The 24,924-nt window shown below is 41.0% G+C and overlaps 1 protein-coding gene across 3 annotated transcripts in view; it reads left to right on the top strand.

Annotated features, from left to right (window-relative positions):
* Positions 1-392: 392 nt before the first annotated feature.
* LOC126267588 (lipase 3-like) overlaps positions 393-24,924 on the top strand; it is a 164,376-nt gene continuing 139,844 nt past the window's right edge. For all 3 annotated transcript variants that reach the window (XM_049972888.1, XM_049972889.1, XM_049972887.1), the window contains exon 1: positions 393-515. In XM_049972888.1, coding sequence (XP_049828845.1) covers positions 405-515 — 111 coding nt within the window. In that variant the 5' untranslated portion in view covers positions 393-404. The remainder of the gene's footprint in view (positions 516-24,924) is intronic.

Below are 24,924 nucleotides of genomic sequence, written 5' to 3'. Positions count from 1 at the left end.
AGCACATAGATGAAATATTGCAGGCCTTATTTTGTGTTTTATGCTAGGCAATGCCTCCTCAGTGTGAAATGACAGGCAGTGACGTCACAAAACTCATACAGCTCCACGTCGACGTCAGCTAACTTGTCCAGTGTGAGGTCGGCCAAACCGCTCCTCCTCCCCCAGCAGCGGCGAACTCTATGGATAAACGACGTGCGCGCCACGCCCCCCCCCCCCCACCCCCGCAGACGGGGTCGTCGCTCGCGACCTTGCGGGCCGAGGCACTGGGCCACGGCTGCGTGCGGCCTTCAGCCCTCCCCCCCCCCCCCCCCACCCCACCCGCCCCCACCACCTGTAAGTCACTATTGGACCACGAGACAGTTTGCTATATGAGTGGGCCGCCGGACGGCGCGGCGAGAGTAGCAATGGAAAGCCCGCGCAGTGCGATCGCCGGCGCCGCGTTGTCGCTGGTCATGATGGCGGCGACTGCCGGCGCCTACGTCTTCTCGTACGACCCGGACATCTTCAGGACGACGGTGAGCCACGCCACACTCCGTACTCCATTACTCAATGGTTAAATACATACATTGTAGGGAAAGGTTATGTTCAAGCGTCTACTTAAGCACCTTACTGGAAATAACACACTGTCAAAGTCACAGTTTGGGTTTCTTAAGGGTTCTTTTATTGAGTAAGCTATTTACACTTACAGCGAAAATGTCCTTAATTCATTGGACAACAAATTAGAGGCAAATGGCATATTCTGTGACCTGTCAAAGGAGTTTGCCTGTCTGAATCACAGCATTCTTTTAAGTAAATTAAAATATTATGGCGTCACTGGTAGTGCTGCAGGGTGGTTTCAGTTATATCTTACTAATAGAAAACAAAGGGTGTCATTACGTAACACTTCAGCAGTAGGCAATCAGAATCATCCAACTGGAAAAAAAAAATTACATGTGGTGTTCCCCAAGGTTCCATACTAGGTCCACTACTGTGCCTTGTGTATATTAATGACCTGCCATCTGTTACATTACCAGATGCCAAGTTTGTCTTATTTGCAGATGATACAAACATTGCAACAAATAGTAAATCAAATATAAATTTAGGAAGAGCAGCTAATCAAATTTTTACTGACATTAATAAGTGGTTCATAGCCTCACTGTCACTAAACTTTGAAAAGACCCACTATATGCAATTCAGAACTTCCAAGAGCTTTCCTTCTGGTGTGTGTATAAAATATGATGACATGGAAACAGGAGAAGTTGAGACTGTAAAATTCTTGGGATTACAACTTGATAATAATTTCAGTTGGGAGCAACATACTAACGAACTGCTAAAGCGCCTAAACAAGTCTGTGTTTGCAATGCTAATGATATCAGATATAGGAGATATAAATATAAAAAACTAGCGTATTTTGCTTATTTCCACTCTATTATGTCATATGGTATCATATTTTGGGGTAACTCCACAAACAGAGAAAAAATGTTTAGAGTACAGAAGCGTATAATGAGAGAGATGAGTAGTGTAAATCCAAGAACAGCATGTCGAAACCTATTCAAAGAATTGGGCATATTAACCACAGCTTCTCAGTATATTTATTCCTTATTGAAGTTTGTTCTAAATAAATACATCTCTTTTTCCAACTAATTGCTTAGTACACAGTATCAATACTAGGAATAAGAATTCTATACATAAAGATTTAAAGTTAATTACTCTTGCCCAAAAAGGATCCAGTATTCAGCAAGTCATATTTTCAATAAGTTACCAGCAACCATTAAGAGTTTAGTGTCAGACAAGGCACAATTTAAACATAATTTAAAAGAATTTTTGGTGGCCAACTCCTTCTACTCCATCCATGAGTTTCTCAACAAGTGCAGTAGACCATTTTAATGAAAATTTATTATACTTTAATTTTTGACAATACTTGGTTGTAACAGCCAAGTAACTACCTACTGTGTGAATGATGGATGTGTGGAAAGCAGATGTAAGTCTGAAGTCTGTAAATAGTGGAAGTTTAATTTTAAATCTTGTATATAATCTGACTGTTTTTAACTGAGGATCACTGAAATGAATAATTTACTTTACTTTTTGACAATACTTGATTGTAATAGGCAAGAAACTAGCAAATGTCTGAATGATGGATTTAATGAATGCAGATGTAGGTATTAATCCTGTAAATATTATAAGTTTATTGACTGACGATTGTTAAAATTAATGAAACTCAAATTTTTCTGATTACTTTTTGGTGATGTGTTTATCTGCCATGTTCCACACCCAGGAGGATTCCCTCTTTTATGGGTCCACGGAAAGAATAATTAATCTAATCTAATCTAATCTAAAGGCGACCATTCAAATTTGGCACAACTTTGAAATATGGAAAGATCTTAACTGCACATTTCTTCAGAAACTCACGCGTTGTAAAAAATCATCACCGGACGGACGGTCCGCAGCTCGTGGTCTAGTGGCTAGTGTTACTGCCTCGGGATCACGGGGTCCCGGGTTCGATTCCCGGCAGGGTTGGGGATTTTCTCTGCCTGGGGACTTGGTGCTTGTGTTGTCCTCATCATTTCATGATCATGATCATCATCATCATTCGTGACAGTGGCTAGATTGGATTGTGAAAAAATTGGACTGTGTAAAAATTTGGGACTTTTTAAGGGCGCTAATGACGGCGCAGTTGGCGCTCCACAAACCACACTTCATCATCATCACCAGACGGAAGCTGTGGAATAAAGTGTGTAATGAAATTAACGATATTTACAAAATAACGACAGTATCCATCTTAGAAATCTATATGTGGAATTTTCAGTTAGTGTCGTACTTGCATTTACATCAAAAATTAGTAAAAAGTTGGATGTGAGGGCCGCAAGTAATGCAGAACACCGTTTTTCTCAGTACCCAAACATGTTCCGGCACCACTGTGCCGTCATCAGTGGGTTTTATTCTGCAATGTGAACATTTTTGTTAAATGATTATAAAATAACGTGCATTTTTAATTCAAACAACAGATCGTTTGTTTTTGAAACTACCTTTACATTTGGTGTCATGAATTTTATAGATCACTTGTGTGTTAATTACTACAGTAGCTTGTCCTCTGCAACCAAACGACGTTGATGAAAAAGATTTTTGCTGCTTTTCACTTCACACACACACACACACACACACACACACACACACACACACACACTCACAAAGATGCAAACAAAATTCAAATTTTGCGCAGATCTCTCTGCTGAACAAATGAACACTGACTGGGCTGGAGCACATAACAAACCACAGTCACACTGTGTTCTGGGAAGTGAAAAGTGTTTTACCACGTTATTTGTGGAAAATACTTGTTATAGTTACGTGTGCATCACGACACCTCAGCATGATGCGGAGAATGGAAGTGCTTGCAACACAAAAACGTAAGTAAAAACGAGTATAGGCGCGAAAACATCGCGAAAAACTGAATTACATTCTAGAAGATAGGTTAAGTCCCAGCAAAAAACTTTCTCGTCAACATCGTTTGGTTGCAGAGGACAAGCTACCTGTAGTAATTAACACACAAGTGATCCAGAAAATTCATACACACGAAATGTAAAGGTATTTACAAAAAGAAACGATCTGTTGTTTGAACTAAAAATGTACATAGTTTTATAATCATTTAACAGAAATGTTCACATTGCAGAATAAATAAAAACGAAGTCCCACTGATGATGGCACAGTGGTGCCGAAACATGTTTGGGTACTGAGAAAAACGGTGTTCTGCATAACTGACGGACCTCACATCCAACAATTTTAACTGCAAACACGGCTAATAAAAGGAGCTGCAAATCAAAATGATGGATATTAGTAAAAAACTGAGCACATAGGGTGAATATAATATTGTTTCCATCTCATTTACGCACATTTGATACTTCCGTTTTCTATTATTTCATTTCAAACTGTTACCACTTATTTAGGCTTACTTAAAAAGTTCTTGTGCATGTGATCCATTGTACGATTGGCTATTGCAGTATGACTACTGTTGGTCATACTCTTGTAACATTTATCTTAATGAAGGTTTTAATGTGATAACAGCTGGCCTGTTATTAGAATCTAATACTGAACGGTGAAGAAACGATACAATACGATGAGAAACGATCATCATAATAAAATAAGAGAAATCAGAGCTCGCACGGAAGGATATACGTGTTCGTTTCTTCCGCGCGCTGTACGAGATTGGAATAACAGAGAATTATTGTAAAGGTGGTCCGATGAACCCTCTACCAGGCACTAAGATGTGGTTTGCAGAGTATTCTTGTAGATTTAGATGTGGAAGTTCCTTTAAAAAACAAAAATCCTTTTAATTGTAGTAACGGCTTCCTTTTATTCCAAGTTGTTGCCACTAATCTAGGTTCACATAATTGATTACGGTGTATGTCTTTTATTACATGCTCTACTTTTGTGATACGAATACATTCGGTGGTATGTGGATAAAATTTTATTTTATGATGACTGTAACCTTTCACTTTCACAGCTTATATTTTGTCTCTTTACATTGAACTAACCAGTTTTGATATACGACCAACGACATTTTCTGTAACGTTGTACACGATGTCACCTAACAACGCATATTTCATCCTATGTAAATTTCACCAACTGCCAATATTTGAGTTTCTCCTCCATAAAGGTAGCATAAATGTATCTTTGTCAAGTTGTTAACGGTGTTCTGACATATAGTTCACCGCAGTGTATAGTTCTTTGTAAAGTTATTCTTCATTTCTATGGTTAATGACAGTGCTACCTACCAGCCTTTGTTTACTTCTTAGATACCTCAATCGCTGCCGTCAGTTTGGCCCCGGTTCTGTTCGAATAGATAACGCCACTGTCAAATCGGCCTGTATGAGATAAGATCTGTATTATAATATAAGAAATATAAGAAATATTATTCAGCCTATGTTCTCACTTGGATGAGCTTTTTTTTTTTACTAAAGTTTGATTTAAATGTAAGTTCGAATTTATACTGAAAATTCTCTGTATGGATTACTAATATACGTACTTACGTTACTATGTGCATACTGCATATCGTTAATCTCCTTGTACGCTTTATTCTGTACCTTAAATCTAATGAAATTTTGAAAAGCGTAACGCTTCCTGAAGAACTGTGCGAAAAGACCTTTCCATATTTCAAAGCTGTGCAACACCACGTACTCTTGTGTCTGCCTAGTCGTTATCCGAGAGTACAGAGAGTACAGAAGCAACAATCCGAGGCGTTATCGGTAAAAGTTCTTCCTATTTTCCATCCAAAGGATCAAAATATTCTCGGTTCTTGGAAGGTCTTCAGTGTACTTTTCACCGTCAAAGTGAAGGCAGCATGTCATCATATTGATAGTAATACTGGTAACGTATGAGGAGAAACATAAACACTGTACTCGATATCGACAAGGACATAGAAGTCCGCAAGGCTGGCGGGAAGGAGCAGTAGGCCCTTCTGGGGTGAAGACTTTATATTAAACCTCGGAATGTTTCCCGTTGTGATTTACTGATAGTCGTAATGTACGAAAATCTAACGGAAATCGGAGCCTAAAATGGTAAACTAGTTGGAACGAATGGAGTTTTTGGTTTGGGTAGTGACTTTCCTTTTTTGCGTTAATATATTAGCTTTTAATATGTTGCCTAGAAGCTTTTTGCGAAGCTGTAATGGCGAAATGGAGCTCATGTTGGAATTATGTTCTGAAGTCTACATTTCTGTCTTGGTACATCATTATAACGAGAGATTTAAATATTTTTTCTTCACTTAGTATCGTATTTCGTATTCGCTGATTTACTTGTTGAAGTACGTCAGTTTTTGTTGCTGAAATTGTTCACCCGCACAACAGTATTGTTGTATAATTTTAGCAATGACTGTCTGTTATCAGATTAAATAACAGATTGAGCATTGTCGCGAAAGCAAATATCGTGGTCTTTTTGAAATTTGTTTCCGTTTCTCCATTTTGAGAAGCAGTAATTTGGTATTTTGTTACACTTACGATTTTATTCCTACTTTTGATTCGTTTTCTTTCTATTTCAGAGTTTTACTTTTCAGTGTCAACGTAATACTATTGCCGTATTAATAAAAATACTTCTTCCGTGTAACTAGTTGAATACCCTGGAATGAATTATAAAATTGATGCAATTGCACATTGTTAAATTATAATTGTGATTTTCACATTCACATTAATGATTTTGAAATATAAACAGGGTGATCAAAAAGTCAGAATAAATTTGAAAACGGAATAAATCACGGAATAATGAAGATAGAGAGGTACAAATTGACACAGATGCTTGGAATGACATGGGGTTTTATTAAAACCAAAAAATACAAAAGTTCAAAAAATGTCCGACATATAGCGCTTCATCTGATCAGAATAGCAATAATTAGCACAACACAGTAAGACAAAGCAAAGATGCTGCTCATTGCAGGAAATGCTCAATATGTCCACCATCATTCCTCAACAATAGCTGTAGTCGAGGAATAATGTTGTGAAGAGCACTGTAAAGCATGTCCAGAGTTATGGTGAGGCATTGGCGTCGGATGTTGTCTTTCAGCATCCCTAGAGATGTCGGTCGATCACGATACACTTGCGTCCTCAGCTAACCACAAAGCCAGTAATCGCACGGACTGAGGTCTGGGGACCTGGAAGGCCAAGCATGACGAAAGTGGCGGCTGAGCACACGATCATCACCAAACGACCCGTGCAAGAGATCTTTCACGTGTCTAGCAATATGGGGTGGAGTGCCATCCTGCATAAACATAGTACGTTCCAGCAGGTGTTTATCGGCCAGGCTCTGGATGATGCGATTCTGTAACATATCGGCGTACCTCTTACTTGTCGGTAGCAGTTAGTGGCATCTGTCGGACATTTGATGAACTTTCTTTTTTTTTCTAATAAAACCCCATGTCATTCCAAGCATGTGTGTCAATTTTTACATCTCTATCTACATTATTCCGTGGTTTATTAAGTTTTCAAATTTATACTGACTTTTTGATCACCCTGTATTTAGCTTGCTCCAGTAACATATGCTATCCAGAAAGACACTGCATGGATATCTATTAATCGATTAAGATACAATACTTTCTATACAGTTGGTGTCAAATTTGGTTCTTGGGCCAATACACGTCTAAAGCTAATTGTGTCAGTTATTTAAGTTTTTCGTCATGGCATGGTATGACTCATATATGAGGGAGGTTATATTGTTAAATAAATGGAAAGAACACGTGAGTCCAAGAGGAAATCAAACTACAACGCTGTAAAATACCGAGATTTGGTGACAATCTACTTCACTGATAGACCACGATTAAATTTCATTATGTTATTTGACATTATCGCGACAATAGAGTGATATATCAAAACATTGGCCACATAGTTTTTAAATTCTCAGACATTTAACTCAAAGTATTTGTATAAAGATGTAGAAAACTCTGGATTTACGATTCCTGAACAACCTATCAAAATTTTCTTATAGCTTTGAGTAATCATAAAGAAACGAGGTAATGAAGGTTTCTTATGAAAGTGTCTTCAAAAAATGGCAATGAGTTGATTTTTGGAAGTAAGTTAAGGAAAGTATGAAAGAAGGGCATTCTGTAGGTAGAATTATTTAAGCCAAAAATTCTTAGAACTACTGAGAGCTTCAGTTTCCTCTCATTTCATTCAGCATGTGATGCGATTTAGCAATTTTGTGAAAAAAAATCCAGATCTTCCTGAATGACCGATCTGGTGGATTTCCACGGTGGTGACAAAAGTCATGGGATACCTCATAATATCGTGCCGGACCTCCTTTTGCCCGGCGTAGTGCATAATCTCGACGTGGCAAGGACTCAACAAGTCGTTGAAAGTCCCCTGCAGTAATATTGAGCCATGCTGCCTCTATGGTCGATCATACTTGCGAAAATGTTGCCGGTGCAGGATTTTGTGCGCGAACTGACCTCAAGATTGTTGGCAAAGGCACACGTGTCAGTTCTCTGCTGCCACAGTCCATTAATGCCAAATTTAGTCGCACGGTCGTAACGAATACGTTCATTGTTCGTTCCGCATCGACTTCTACGGTTATGTCACACATTGTTGCTTGTCTGTTAACACACTGACTACTCCACACAAACGCCGCCGCTCGCGCCGTTAAGCGTTGTCCACGGTGAGAGGTTACGCTTGAAATTTGGTATCCTCAGCACACTCTTGACACTGTGGATCTCGGAATATTGAATTCCCTAACGATTTACGAAATGGAATGTCCCATGCTTCTAGCTCCAACTATAGTTTCGCGTTCGAAATTGATTATTTCCGTCGTGCGGCCATAATCACATCGGTAAATTTTCCACTTGAATCACCTAAGAACAAATTGCATGTCACACATTGCACTTTCCTTTTATATCTTGTTTGGAGGGTTCTACCGCCATGTGCAGACATTAAACTAACCTCTGGCGTACCACAGGGAAGTCTTATGGGGTCATCGCTTTTCACAATATATATAAATGACCTAGTAGATAGTGTCGGAAGTTCCATGCGGTTTTCGCGGATGATTCTGTACTATACAGAGAAGTTGCAGCATTTGAAAATTACAGCGAAATGCAGGAATATCTGCAGCGGATAGGCACTTGGTGCAGGGAGTGGCAACTGACCCTTAACATTGTTGTTGTTGTTGTTGTTGTTGTTTTTGTCTTCAGTCCTGAGACTCGTTTGATGCAGCTCTCCATGCTACTATATCCTGTGCAAGCTTCTTCATCTCCCAGTACTTACTGCAACCTACATCCTTCTGAATCTGCTTAGTGTATTCATCTCTTGGTCTCCCTCTACGATTTTTACCCTCCACGCTGCCCTCCAATGCTAAATTTGTGATCCCTTGATGCCTCAGAACATGTCCTACCAACTGGTCCCTCCTTCTTGTCAAGTTGTGCCACAAACACCTCTTCTCCCCTATTCCGTTCAATACCTCGTCATTAGTTATGTGATCTACCCATCTAATCTTCAGCATTCTTCTGTAGCACCACATTTCGAAAGCTTCTATTCTCTTCTTGTCCAAACTATTTATCGTCCATGTTTCACTTCCATACATGGCTACACTCCATACAAATACTTTCAGTAACGACTTCCTGACACTTAAATCTGTTCTCGATGTTAACAAATTTCTCTTCTTCAGAAACGCTTTTCTAGCCACTGCCAGTCTACATTTTATATCCTCTCTACTTCGACCATCATCAGTTATTTTGCTCCACAAACAGCAAAACTCCTTTACTACTTTAAGTGTCTCATTTCCGAATCTAATTACCTCAGCATCACCTGACTTAATTCGACTACATTCCGTTATCCTTGTTTTGCTTTTGTTGATGCTCATCTTATATCCTCCTTTCCAGACACTATCCATTCCGTTCAACTGCTCTTCCAAGTCCTTTGCTGTCATCGGCGAACCTCAACGTTTTTATTTCTTTTCCATGGACTTTAATACCTACTACGAATTTTTCTTTTCTTTCCCTTACTGATTGTTTAATATACAGATTGAATGACATCGGGGAGAGGCTACAACCCTATCTCACTCCCTTCCCAACCGCTGCTTCCCTTTCATGCACCTCGACTCTTATAGCTGTCATCTGGTTTCTGTACAAATTGCAAATAGCCTTTTGCTCCCTGTATTTTACCCTACCACCTTTAGAATTTGAAAGAGAGTATTCCAGTCAACATTGTTAAAAGCTTTCTCTAAGTCTACAAATGCTAGAAATGTAGGTTTGCCTTTCCTTAATCTAGCTTCTAAGATAAGTCGTAGCGTCAGCATTGCCTCATGTGTTCCAGTATTTCTACGGAATCCAAACAGATCTTCCCCGAAGTCGGCTTCTACTAGTTTTTCCATTCGTCTGTAAAAAATTCGCGTTAGTATTTTGCAGCTGTGACTTATTGAACTGATAATTCGGTAATTTTCACATCTGTCAACACCTGCTTTCTTTGCTATTCAAATTATTGTATTCTTCTTAAAGTTTGAGGGTATTTCGCCTGTTTCATACATCTTGCTCACCAGCAGGTAGAGTTTTGTCAGGTCTGGCTCTCCCAAGGCCGTCAGTAGTTCTAATGGAATGTTGTCTACTCCGGGAGCCTTTTTTCGGCTCAGGTCTTTCAGTGCTCTGTCAAACTCTTCACGCAGTATCGTATCTCCCATTTCTTTGCTTAGAACTGGGTTTCCATTAACGCTCTTGATATTCATACAAGTGGCTCTCTTTTCTCCAAAGGTCTCTTTAATTTTCTTGTAGGCAGTATCTATCATACCCCTAGTGAGATAAGCCTCTGCATTCTTACATTTGTCCTCTGCTTAGCCATTTTTCACTTCCTGTCGATCTCATTTTTGAGACGTTTGTATTTCTTTTTGCCTGCTTCATTTACTGCATTTTTATATTTTCTCCTTTCATCAATTAAATTCAATATTACTTCTGTTACCCAAGGATTTCCACTAGCCCTCGTCTTTTTACCTACTTGATCCTCTGGTGCCTTCACTATTTCATCCCTCAGAGCTACCCATTCTTCTTCTACTGTATTTCTTTCCCCCATTTCTGTCAATTGTTCCCCTATGCTCTACCTGAAACTCCGTACAACCTCTGGTTTAGTCAGTTTATCAAGATGCCATCTCCTTAAATTCCCACCTTTTTGCAGTTTCTTCAGTTTACTCTACAGTTCATAACCAATAGATTGTGGTCAGAGTCCACATCTGCCCCTGGAAATGTATTATAATTTAAAATCTGGTTCCTAAAACTCTGTCTTACGATTATATAATCTATCTGATACCTTCTAGTATCTCCAGGATTCTTCCATGTATACAACCTTTTTTTTATGATTCTTGAACGAAGTTAAAAGCAGTTATACTCTGTGCAAAATTCTACCAGGCGGCTTCCTCTTTCATTTCTCGCCCCCAATCCATATTCACCCACTATGTTCCCTACTCTCGAATTCCAATCACCCATGACGATTAAATTTTCGTCTCCCTTCACTACCTGAATAATTTCTTTTATCTAATCATACATTTCATCAATTTCTTCACCATCTGCAGAGCTAGTTGGCATATAAATTTGTACTACTATAATAGGCATGGGCTTCGTGTCTATCTTGGCCACAATAATGCGTTCACTATGCTGTTGGTAGTAGCTTATCTGCACTCCTATTTATTTATTCATTATTAAACCTACTCCTGCATTACCCCTATTTGATTTTGTATTTCATCATCATCATCATTTAAGACTGATTATGCCTTTCAGCGTTCAGTCTGGAGCATAGCCCCCTTACCAAATTCCTCCATGGTCCCCTATTCAGTGCTAACATTGGTGCCTCTTCTGATTTTAAACCTATTACTTCAAAATCATTCTTAACCGAATCCAGGTACCTTCCCTTGGTCTGCCCTTACTTCTCCTACCCTCTACTGCTGAACCCATGAGTCTCTTGTGTAGCCTAGCTTCTCCCATGCGTGTAACATGACCCCACCATCTAAGATTCTTCGCCCTGACTGCTACATCTATAGAGTTCATTCCCAGTTTTTCTTTGATTTCCTCATTGTGGACACCCTCCTGCCATTGTTCAAATCTACTAGTACCTGCAATCATCTTAGCTACTTTCATATCCGTAACCTCAACCTTGTTGATGAGGTAACCTGAATCCACCCAACTTTCTCTCCCATACAACAAAGTTGGTCGAAAGATTGAACTGTACACAGATAACTTAGTCTTGGTACTGACTTCCTTCTTGCAGAAGAGGGTAGATGGCAGCTGAGCGCTCACCGCAATAGCTTTGCTACACCATCACTTCCAGTTCTTTCACTATGTTCCCATCCTGTGAGAATATGCATCCTAAGTACTTGAAACCGTCCACCTGTTCTAACATTGTTCCTCCTATTTGGCACTCAATCTGTTTATATTTCTTTCCCACTGACATTACTTTCGTTTTGGAGATGCTAATCTTCATACCATAGTCCTTACATTTCTGATCTAGCTCTGAAATATTACTTTGCAAACTTTCAATCGAATCACAACTAAGTCATCCGCATGTGCAAGACTGCTTATTTTGTGTTCACATATCTTAATCTCACCCAGCCAGTCTATTGTTTTCAACATATGATCCATAAATAATATGAACAACAGTGGAGACAGGTTGCAGCCTTGTCTTACCCCTCAAACTACTCTGAACCATGAACTCAATTTACCATCAACGCTAACTGCTGCCTGACTATCCATGTAAAGACCTTAAGTTGCTTGTAAAAGTTTGCCTCCTATTCCATAATCTCGTATAACAGACAATAACTTCCTCCTAGGAACTCTGTCATAATGCCTTTTCTAGATATATAAAGCATAGATACGATTCCCTGTTCCGCTCATAAACTTCTCCATTATTTGCCGTAAGCTAAAGATCTGGTCCTGACAACCTCTAAGAGGCTTAACCCACACTGATTTTCATCCAGTTTGTCCTCAACTAATACTCGCACTTTCCTTTCAACAATACCTGAGAAGATTATACCCACAACACCGATTAAAGAGATACCTCTGTAGTTGTTACAATCTTTTCTGTTTCCATGTTTAAATTTTGGTGTGATTACTGCTTTTTTCCAGTCTGATGGAACCTGTCCCGACTCCCAGGCCATTTCAATTATCCTGTGTAGCCATTTAATACCTGACATTCCACTGTATTTGATGAGTTCTGACTTAATTTTATCCATGCCAGCTGCTTTATTGCACTGCAATCTCTTGACCATTTTCTCCACTTCCTCAAATGTGATCCTATTTCCATCATCATCATTCATATCCCATTGTACCTCGAAATCTGAAACATTACTGATCGTATTTTCACCTACATTGAGCAACTCTTCAAAATATTCCCTCCATCTGCCCAAGGCATCCACAGGATTCACCAGCAGTTTTCCTGACCTGTCCAAAATACTTGTCATTTCCTTCTTACCTCCCTTTCGAAGATTGCTAATTACACTCCAGTATGGTTTTCCAGCAGCTTGACCCATAGTCTCCAACCTGTTTCCAAAGTCTTCCCAAGATTTCTTCTTGGATGCTGCAATTATCTGTTTGGCTTTGTTTCTTTCTTCAACATAACTTTCCCTGTCTACCTGAGTTCTAGTATGTAGCCATTTTTGATACACCTTCCTTTTCATTTTACAGGCTGCCTTGACTGTGTCATTCCACCAAGCTGTTTGCTTCATCCTACTTTTACACACTACTGTTCCAAGACATTCTTTTGCCACTTCTAGTACTGTGTCCCTGTACCTTGTCCATTACTTTTCCAATGACTGTAATTGACTACATTCAACTAACTGGTACCCTTCAGAGATCGCTGTTATGTACTTGTGCCTGATTTACTTATCCTGAAGTTTGTCCACTCTTATCCTCTTACATATGGACCTGACCTCCTACACTTTCGGCCTCACAATCCTAATTTCACTGCAGATTAAATAATCATCAGTGTCATCAGAGAATACCCTGAATACACGTGTGTCCCTCACAGCCTTCCTGAATTCCTGATCTGTTATTATATAGTCAATGACAGCTCTGGTTCCCCTGCCTTCCCAAGTATACCAGTGAATGTTCTTATGTTTAAAAAAGGAGTTTGTGATTACTAAGCCCATACTGGCACAGAAATCCAAGAGTTGTTTCCCGTTCCTGTTGGCCTCCATATCCTCTCCAAATTTACCCACAACCTTTTCATACCCTTCTGTTCGATTTCCAATCCTGGCGTTAAAATCACCCATGAGCAGAACACTGTCCTTGTCCTTTACTCTAACAACTATATCACCGAGTGCCTCATAAAAACTATCCATCTTGATCTGTCCCTTCACAATGCGAATATACTGACACAATCCTAATTTTCTTGCTAAACAATGTCAAATCTATCCACATCAGTCGTTCGTTTACATACCTTATTGCAACTACGCTGGGTTCCATTTCTTTCCTGATGTAAAGCCCTACACCCCATTGTGCTATTCCTGCTTTAACTCCTGACAGGTAGACCTTGTATTCTCCCACTTCTTCCTCTTTCTCACCTCTTACCGGAATGCCACAAACAGCTAAAACGTCCAGCCCCATCTTACTTGCAGCCTCTGCCAGCTCTACCTTCTTCCCAGAGTAACCCCCATTGATATTAATAGCTCCCCATCTCATTACCATTTGTTTGCCAAGTCATGTCTTAGAAGTCCCTGGTTTGTCAGTTAGAGGTGGGACTCCGTCACCTTCAAAGGTCCGAGGCATTTTGCTCTGATTGTTGCCAACATCATATTTAAAGTACCCACTATAACTAACTTCAACCTATTCATTTCCCTTTTTAAATCTCACATTCCACGCTCCAATCCGTAGAACGCCAGTTTTCTTTCTCCTGATAACGACGTCCTCTTGAGTAGTCCCCGCCCAGAGATCCGAATGGGGGACTATTTTACCTCCAGAATATTTTACCCAAGAGGACGCCATCATCATTTAACCATACAGTAAAGCTGCATGCCCTCGGGAAAAATTACGGCTGTAGTTTCCCCTTGCTTACAGCCGTTCGCAGTACCAGCACAGCAAGGCCGTTTTGGTTAGTGTTGCAAGACCAGATCAGTCAATCATCCAGACTGTTGCCCCTGCAACTACTGAAAAAGCTGCTGCCCCTCTTCAGGAACCACACGTTTGTCTGGCCTCTCAACAGATACCCCTCCGTTGTGGTTGCACCTACGGTACGGCCATCTGTATCGCTGAGGCACGCAAGTCTCTCCACCAACGGCAAGGTCCATGGTTCATGGGGGCAAGACCCTTAAAATATACAAATGTAATGTATTGAGAATACGTAGAAAGAAGGATCCTTTATTGTATGATTATATGTTAGCGGAACAAACACTGGGTGCAGGTACTTCTGTAAAATATCTGGGAGTATGCGTGCGGAACGATTTGAAGTGGAATGATCATATAAAATTAATTGTTTGTAAGGCGGGTGCCAGGTTGAGATTCATTGGGAGAGTCCTCAGAGAATGTAGTCCGTCAACAAAGGAGGTGGCTTACAAAACAATCTTTCGGCCTCTACTTGAATATTACTCATCAGAGTGGGATCCGTACCAGGTCGGGTTGACAGGAGAGATAGAGAAGATCCAAAGAAGCGCGGCGCGTTTCGTCACAGGTGTTATTTGGTAAGCGCGATAGCGTTACGGAGATGTATAGCAAACTCAAATGACAGACTCTTCAAGAGAGGCGCTCTGCATCGCGGTGTAGCTTGCTGCCAAGGTTTCGAGGGTGTGCGATTGTGGATGAGGTATAGAATATATTGCTTCCCCCTACTTATTCCTCCCGACGAGATCATGAACGTAAAATTAGAGAGATTCGAGTTCGCACGGAGGCTTTCCGGCAGTCGTTCTTCCCGCGAACCATATGCGAGTGGAACAGGGAGGTAATGACAGTGGCACGTAAAGTGCCATCCGCCACACACCGTTGGGTGGCTTGCGGAGCATAAATGTAGATATAGATGTTGATGCATATCGCTGTCCCGTGACTTTCGTCAAATCAGTGTAGTGTTATGTAATATCCTTGTGTAGGTTTTTAACAATCTCAGCAGTGCGTCTAGTTACAAGCAAACTGCCAACTACGGATATTTTAATCCATTTCTGAAGACTAAATGTATTTACTAAATTTCTCCCCAATTTTCCTGTCTTTTTGGCCTACATGTGGGAAACTGTGCATACTGTAATGAAGTTCTAGTGACACGGATGAGTTTCGGCATAGTCTAAGAGGAAGCAGATTCTTGCAAAATCTAGGTATTTATAACCTAGGATACTGTTCTGTGTTTATTGTTCACCAGAAACAGTTTACTTTGTCCGCTTATTTAACTACATAACGTTCCTCGTTTGAGAGTCCTTCACCAGGTATTAACGAAAATCTTCATCTGAAGCTTTCATTCCTAAACGTACGTATATGACAGTAAAAAAGATTCTTAATGCACGCAGTTGACGAACTTTTATTCGTGAAATACATATTTAATTGTTTTGTATATTCCCTTGTATACAGCATGTAACATTTTGCAAGCAATACTTTTTAAGTCATTCCTACAGTCACTGCGACACATAACCTCAAACCAGTATGAATGTACTCCTGATCTAATAAGCAGGTTAACTTGTGAGCATTATACGTTAAATATACAGCTTTTAGAGCTAAATTAAAGAAGCGACTGATGTTTCTGCATTTTGATGTTACATAAGTTGAGAAAAGAAATAACTGTTCCTATAAGAATGTATGATGCTTTATGAAGCTTTGCTGTTGCATAAAGTGGATAGGCATCACGTTTCAACAATTAATATGCACGATAAAACACTCTATGTCCGTTCCCAACCGTTCGAGTAAAGCAGGCCCTCTTGAGACTAGAGGCTCTTTTACAGACAAGCGGGACAGTCTTAATAGCCCCGTTGCGAAAGGCTTCGGAAGGCAACGATCTGCTGTTGTCCGACATATGACGTCTGAAGAAGTGTGCGATTTAAATAACTGATCGTGGAAAATGTTTCACGAAGAAACTAGCGCCGCATTAAAATCGTCTTCTAGTTCCACTGCATTTCAAGAGCATCGCAGGCGAATTGTAAAGGTCCTTTCCATAGTACGCCATCAGCTTATATCTACATCATTATCAAAAACATTTATTTGATAAAAATAATATTTTGACACAGCGCTGACACGAGCACTACGCGGGTTTCTAGCATGAATTACACGGGCACGTAATTATAGTTATAATGAGCTACTCCAGGTGAAAAATGGCGCACAATGTGGGAGGAATTGCAAAACATGTTATTGAAAACGAATGCAAAATATGTACGCATAAGTAGGACCCGAAGTGTGTGAAGGATTTGCTGATCACGTGTTGTGGGCTGTCCACAGCCACTCGGCAAACAACTGGAAACAGTAGAACTTGTAGGAGTGAGTGAAACTAATAAAGATAAAATATAGCTCTCCTCGTATCGCAAAAACGTAACCTAACACTCCAGCCATCTCTCCACAATTCCCATACACCCGTAAAATCCATAGTTTCATTTATTGCTTGCTGTGATCTGCAGAACGAAAACTGCTGTGATGTCCATGCCAGCCTATCCTGTGCAAGCCTCTTCATCTTCTATAACCATCACAAGTATTGAATCTGATTACTGGATTGAGGACAGATTCCCAGCACTATTTTCATCCGCCCCTCCCCCCACCCACCCGCAGACACTTTCTTCCATTACCGAACTAACCATTCCTAGATGTCTTAGGGTTGAGCTTTCTTTTTTCACCAATACGTCCTTATTAGTTATTCGACCCAGCTAATTTTCAACATAATTCTGTAGCAAAAAATAGAACAGAATCGAAACGTTTGAGATGTGGTGCTACAGAAGAATGCTGAAAACTAAGTGGACTGATAAGAAGGTAAGGAATGAGGAGGTTTCCCACACAACCGGGGAAGAAAGAATCATGTGGAAAACAGTGACAAGAAGAATGAATAAGATGACAAGACATGAATTACATGAATTAACGCAACAGGAATTAATCTCTATGATACTAGATGGAACTGTAGAGGAAGCCTGAGAATATCACTCACTCCGTCTTCAGGCCACAAGTGGCCAATCGGGACCATCCGACCGCCGTGTCATTCTCAGGTGAGGATGCGGATATGAGGGGCGTGTGGCCAGCACACCGCTCTCCCGGTCGTTATGATGGTTTTGTTTGACCGGAGCCGCTACTATTCAGTCGAGTAGCTCCTCAATTGGCATCACGAGGCTGAGTGTACCCTGAAAAATGGCAACAGCGCATGGCGGCTGGATGGTGACCCATCCAACGGCCGGCCACGCCCGACGGCGATTAACTTCGGAGATCTCACGGGAACCGGTGTATCCACTGTGGCAAGGCCGTGCCCGGAGATTGGAATACATAAAAAAAAACCGGGATTGCAAGGTGCAAGTGCTACTCTGAAATGAAAAGGTTGGCGCAGGCAAGGAATTCGTGGCGGGCCGCATCAAAACTGTCAGAAGACTTACGGCTCAAATTTTTCTTCTGCGTCCTTCGTCACGTATTTTGCTACTCATAAAGCGAAACACATCCATTACTTTTAGTTTCTCATTTCCTAATCTAATTCTGTCAGCACCTGATTCAATTGGGTTGCATTTCATTACCCTTTGCTTTTATTGCTACTCATTTTACAGCCTCAAGACACTTAGTATTCTATTCAACTACTCTTCCACATCCTTCCACGTCTCCTGCACAGTTTCAGTATTATTGCCAAACAGAAATAATTTTATTTCTTCTCCTTGAACTCTAATGTCTCCCTGGTTTTCCTTTACTGTCTTCTCAAGTTAAAGATTAAATATCAACAGCTACTAACCTTCATATCTACCGACTCTTATAACTGCAGTCTGGTTTCTATAAAAGTTGCAGATACCTTTTTGCTCCCTGTATTTTACCTCTGCTGCCTGGCGAATTTAGTGTAATCCAGTCAGCATTGTCAGAAGCTTCCTCTAAGTGGGAAACATTCTGCAATCGTAGTCAACTTTAGTTCGGTATATCTTCCACGTTGAGTCGTAGTGGCAGTAAGGCCTCGCGTGTTCCTACATTTCTCCAGAATTCAAGCTGGTCTCCCCCGAGATCGGCTTCCACCAATTTTTCCATTCTCCTGTGAATAATTCCTTTCAGTATTTTGCAAACATAACTTACTAAACTGAATGTTCGGTAGTATTCACATCTGTCCGCACCTGCCTTCCTTGCAATAAGAAGTGTTCCATTTTGCTTGAAGCCTGAGGGGATTTATCCAGTCTTACATGGCATGCATACCAAGTGATTTGCTTTGTTATGATGTTATACTGGCTGTTCCAAAGATTGGGGTAATTAATCTACTCTAAGGGACTTGTTTCACAGCTCTGTCAAATGTCCCTCGTAGAATCATATCTTGCATCTGTCTTTAATAATTTCTTCATCTCTTTCTGCAACATTTCCTTGAAATCTTTCACCTCTATACATTCCTTTCAAACTTCATACTTTTTTTTTCTTTTTACTTAGTTCTTGTCATATGTACTCTTAATATTGATAGAGATGCTTCTGTTTTCCCAACGGTCTCTTTAATTTTTCTATGCCCCGCATCTATCTTTCCCCATTCAAGAGCTTGTCATCGTCTCTTACCGCCGAAATACAGGTGTCTATTGCCCGACCATTCGCATACGTATGTCTGCCTACAGCAGCACGCAAGAAACCTGTACCTTCAGTAACACAATGTACTGCCCAAACCACAACCTTGCATTTACCTTCTACATCTAAATTTACGCGTGCATCTACAACAATACGGTGCGTTGCTGATTGTACCTTGTACCACTAATAATCATTTGCTTCTCAGTCCCACTCGCAAACAGAGGGACGGAAAAGCGACTGATTATACGCCACCGTACGAACTCTAATTTCTCTTTTATTCGTGACTCTTACGCGAAATTTATGTTGGTGGCAGTAGAATCGTTCTGCAGTCAGATTCAAATGTCGGTTCTCGAAATTTTCTGTGTAGTGTTCCGCAAAATGATAGTCGCCTTCCCCCATGGGTTCACACTTGAGTTCACGAAACATAGCGTAACACTTCAGGCTTCTGGTATAACTGTATCAAATTTCGAAAAATTCTGCTGTTTAAAGGTTCTACGAGTATAACTGTGTGTGTGTGCCACTCCTCATGAAACATTCGTGATATTTGTAACCTGAACCATATTTTTACACTGAGACTTGTAAGTATAATATGATTTGTGTCACCTGAAAATTCAGTACATATAATTCTGTGTTAGTTTTGTGGTTCTTTGTTATTGTTATCATAAACAACTATAGCTTCTTCCCGGCACGTATTCCGTACATGTTTTCTAATGTCATTTTATCTTTGGTAACCATAGTCCATAGTCGTTTGTGTGGCAGTGACCTCGCTCAGCGAAAACAGATTAACAGTATAAAAAATACAGTAGAATATCTGAAGTTTTTTTTTTATTTTTAAATATTTTCTAGAACAAAACACAATTCCACTGTGTGGGACTGTAAAGAAGTAAGTAACTTGTAAGTAACGTTCCAGTATCATAGCTTAAAACGTTTATTGATTATTACAGCAGCTGTTTCGAAAGATTTCCATTTTCAGTTACGTCTGCGAGTTCTCCTGACATATATATAACATTTGTTGTGATTGTATTTGGTGATTGTTTTCGTTATATTTCAAGTGAAATTATAAAATATCCATTTCCCATCGATTTTGTGCTGTTTTACACAGTGTGACGTAATATTTTCGTATGATACTGTGAATATTTATTGTAATTTTTTGACAGTTCATACAATAGATGTTTTATATTTACATAGTTCCTGTGTAATTGCCGTATATTGCAGCCACATTGCTGCAATACTGCAGCAATATTGCTGTCAAATATTGCCGTAAAATATGGCACATCTAAACGCACCTTCAGAATCGTTATAAAGTCGAAATAAGCTTTCAAAATTAATTTCTCCAACAAACCTGAAGTTAGCCGCAATCTCTGGTGTTTGAACACCGTTATACCAATGCTAACCAAAAAAGTTTCATCACCAGTTTGACAGCGTTTCATTCCCTTGTACGACTGTCCTTCGGATGGCGACACATTCAACTTGTTCTCGTGGTCGTCTGTCGGAGACGGGCACATATAACTTGATCTCTTCCAAATGCAGCACGTGATTCCACCGTCCTCTCCTTACTCGCCAAGGCCTTACGCGAATTCGAATTTTTTGTTGCCATCGGCCTTGCCCGTGAAGGTCTCCGAGAGCCTCGACCTAGGCGTGCGGCCGTGAGGCTGAGTTATTTGGCACTCCCTGCAAGTATACTGACGGGAAAAAAATCGCCGCACCAAAATGTAATTAATGCAAAGCAATGAAATTTGGTGCATACATTTGTTTTTGGCAATATATTTAAGTGATTAACATTGCGAGATCACAGGTTAATGTAAGCGCGAGATAAGCCATTCCAAATATTTAATGCTGGTACATTGATAACCGGTGTAACGGCCAGAATATTGAATGCAAGCATGCAACCGTGCATGTGCCGGATGTGTACAGGTGCCGGACGGAGTGCCTTGCCTATTGCTCTTGGCTGATTAATACAAAGACGGTTAATGCAGCTTGTGGATAACGCTGGTGTTGTCGCTCGATGGCGTCCCATAAGCGCTCGATAGGACACAAATCTGGTGATCGAGCAGGCCTGGGCAACACGTCGATCCTCTATAGAGTGTTTTGGGTTAGAAGAGCGGTATGTGGGTGAGCGTTGTCCTGTTGGAAAACAGCACCTATAATGCTGTTCATGAATGGAAGGTCGAATCTAGATTCACGCACAAATTCACAGTCAGGGTGCTTGGGATAACCACGAGAGTGCTCCCGCCTTCATACGAAATCGTACCCCAGGCCATAACTCCAGTGTAGATCCAGCGTGTCTAGAACGCAGATAGTTTGGTTTCAGGCCTTCAACTGACCTCATTCTAATCAAAACATGGTCGTCATTGGTACAGAGGAAGAACCAGCTTTCATCAGAAAATACAATCTGCCTCAACCACGCTCTCCAACGAGCTGTCGCTTGACACCACTGACGTTGCAATTGGCGTTGGTCTGTGGCCAGTAGAATGCACGCTACAGGGCGTCTGTCTCGGAACTGCCGTTGAAGTAACCGATTCGTAACATTTCGCTGTGCCACTGTGGTGCCAACTGCTGATCACATAGCTGCTGCTAATGCAGTAAGATGCGCCAGAGCTTCTCGGGAATGCCATGTGACAGTCCCGAACCCGGTCTTCTTGCGCCCGTACCATCGCTGCCATCGCTCACGTACAGTGGCTGCATTTCTGCCAAGTCTTTCTGCAGTATCGCAGAATGAACATCCAGCTTCTGGTAGCTCTGTCACACGACGTCGTTCAAACTCAGTTAGTTGGTAATGGCATCTTTGTCGCCTAAAGGCATTCATGACTAACATCAACTCTCCAAGTCCAATTTCAAAGTCAAATAACACTCACGATCGTTACAACGCATGTATAAAGCAAACCTTATTCTCATTCTCATAGAGGCGCTACTAGCGTTACTCTTGTGCGGCTGACGCTAAATTGGAACCGACATAATCTTTCATGCCGGCCAGGGTGGCCGAGCGGTTCTAGGCGCTTCAGTCTGGAACCGCGTGACCGCTACGGTCGCAGGTTCGAATCCTGCCTCGGGCATGGATGTGTGTGATGTCCTTAGGTTAGTTAGGTTTAAGTAGTTCTAAGTTCTAGGGGACTGATGACCTTAGAAGTTAAGTCCCATAGTGCTCAGAGCCATTTGAACCATAATCTTTCGGAAGTAGAAACAAGCCTACCAACTTTCGTTTATGTAGCACAACTGCTTTTTGGTGTTGCGACTTTTTCCGCCAGTATATTTGTATTTGGTTCTACTTCACGTGCCTTACAACAACTTTGTCAGCCTACTAGAACGTCATTTGTGATCGTAATAGACCACCTTTCTTTGTAAAACACTTAAGGCTAAGGTGAAACTGATATTGGGATACTGACGCAGTACCATGAGCACCCCCTTTCAGCCTGATAACAGCAACGATACACCGACGTAATGAAACCATATCACAAGAAGTATCATGTCCCTGGAGTGTTCATCACTTAACTGTCGTACAGTTCATGAGCGATTGGGCAAGGTACTGGTTGTTTTCGTGGTGCTGTAGGTCAATATATGGATGCAAACTGCCGGACAGTAGCCACCTGTACCGTTCCCTGGTGGGAGATATTGCCCGACACATCAGGGACACAGTTTGATCCTATATAAAATCGTCTCACACCGTATATGACACTATTAACGATGATCCGGCCGTGGGATGCAGACGTTAAACTCTTCGGCCCCGTTGGAGCAATTCGAGACGAGTAGGCTGTGTGCCGGCGTCGACTTTTCATCCTCTCCATTCTGTCCCAAAGCTACCTTCCCCAATGCTTCTTGCTTCTAATGCCGGTGTTAATCTATTCAAGGGTATCTCTGTGCCCTTCAGCATTGTACCAATGGAGGTGAAAGGTGATTCTTGACCCATGTTGGGGTGGCGGTTCTAGCTGGCTTGACCTATGTGGCAAGAGTCTGCTGGATGGAAATAGATATTCAAGTCTGATTGACACAGATCGGCGTCCGCCGATCATGACAACGCCGATCTGTAACTGCCGAAATAATAGACTCCTCGCTTTGTTTGGTTAGTTTCAGATACTACCTCCCTTTAACAGATATCCACGTATCGATAGAGCAGCAGACCCAAATGTATAAGGGACTCTCGCTTATAATTGAAGCAATGGTTCAAATGGCTCGGAGCACTATGGGACTTAACTTCTTAGGTCATCAGTCCCCTAGAACTTAGAACTAATTAAACCTAACTAACCTAAGGACATAACACATATCCATGCCCGAGGCAGGATTCGAACCTGGGACCGTAGCGGTCGCACGGTTCCAGACTGTAGCGCCTAGAACCGCTCGGCCACCCAAGCCGGCCTTTAGGTAAAGGCAGATAATATACAATATGTATAAATACGAAGAGGGAGCAACAGCACTGACAGACAAGGATGAAGTGCTCTGTTTAAAATGGGTATAAGTCCGGAATGTAGTCTTTCGCCCCTACTATTCAATCAGTACGTCGTAAAAGCGGTGAACAGAAGTGAAATAAAGATTCACGAGTGGGATTAAAATTGGAGGTAAAAGGACATCAATGATGAGATTTACTGATAACATTACTACCCTTAATGAAAGTGAAAATGAATTACATGATCTTTTGAATAGAACGAAGTGTCTAGTGACTTCGCCCGGCCGGCAAAGCAATGGTGCTCGAAGGATGTCTGTCTTCTTTAGTGCTACACACAGAGACTGCACCACTCGGTACCGCAACAACTCCCTTTATCTGAAGCAGTAAACCAAATATCCTTTGCGTGGTCTCGACTGGCTTATAAGCTTACGCGAAACAGTAGTTTTTATTTCCGGTTTGTAAATGAATGTTAAAACGTAGATAATATGATATCTCGAATTACAAGTTCCTCCATTCAAGCCGATGCCACATTATAGTCTTGCCACATTATAGCCTTGATTTGTGAAGTATTATGGTGTCGTTAATGCGTCGCTACGGTGCTAATTCAACAACCCCTACGTCGTAAATCCAGAGATAATGTATTCTCTAAATAACGTACAGAAGGCGTCGTAATACAATGTTCAATTACTCTTCCCTGTTAATAATGTCACTCAATCACTTTTAGCTTCGGCGTTCTATAAAGAAAATAATTATTCACAGTTACATAATAAAGTTCAATTAAATGACGTAGACGACACGAAATATTAAATTTATAACTGAGTTTATTGAACTTTTGAATTATCTAACTACTGCACTGGAAAGCACACCGATCTGTCATTTTAGGAACTGAAGCTACGATTTACATCAGCAATTCTGACATTGACTACAGCTTCCGACAACACGGCGTTCCTGTGATTTCTTCATGGTTGCGTGTATATGTTTCCTACTCATGTCTATTCGCAGAGTTTATGTCCAATTTCAAAGTCAAATAACACTCACGATCGTTACAGCGCGTGTATAAAGCAAACCTTATTCTCATTCTCATAGAGGCGCTACTAGCGTTACTCTTGTGCGGCTGACGCTAAATTGGAACCGACATAATCTTTCTTGCCGGCCAGGGTGGCCGAGCGGTTCTAGGCGCTTCAGTCTGGAACCGCGTGACCGCTACGGTCGCAGGTTCGAATCCTGCCTCGGACATGGATGTGTGTGATGTCCTTAGGTTAGTTAGGTTTAAGCAGTTTTAGGGGACTTATGACCACAGATGTTAAGTCCCTTAGTGCTCAGAGCCATTTGAACTATGTGTCGGCTATAACATGTCGTTGAAAACCGTTGAAAACGAAAAAAACATGTGAATATAAACAGAGAGGCGGACAGACATTGGACGAGGATACCGAGATTGTGTGCAAAT

This window comes from Schistocerca gregaria, chromosome 4 (genome assembly GCF_023897955.1).
Source record: "Schistocerca gregaria isolate iqSchGreg1 chromosome 4, iqSchGreg1.2, whole genome shotgun sequence".
In the NCBI taxonomy this organism is placed as follows: Eukaryota; Metazoa; Arthropoda; class Insecta; order Orthoptera; family Acrididae; genus Schistocerca; species Schistocerca gregaria.
Note: the sequence above shows the minus strand (reverse complement) of the source record. Positions and strands in the feature narration are given on the sequence as shown.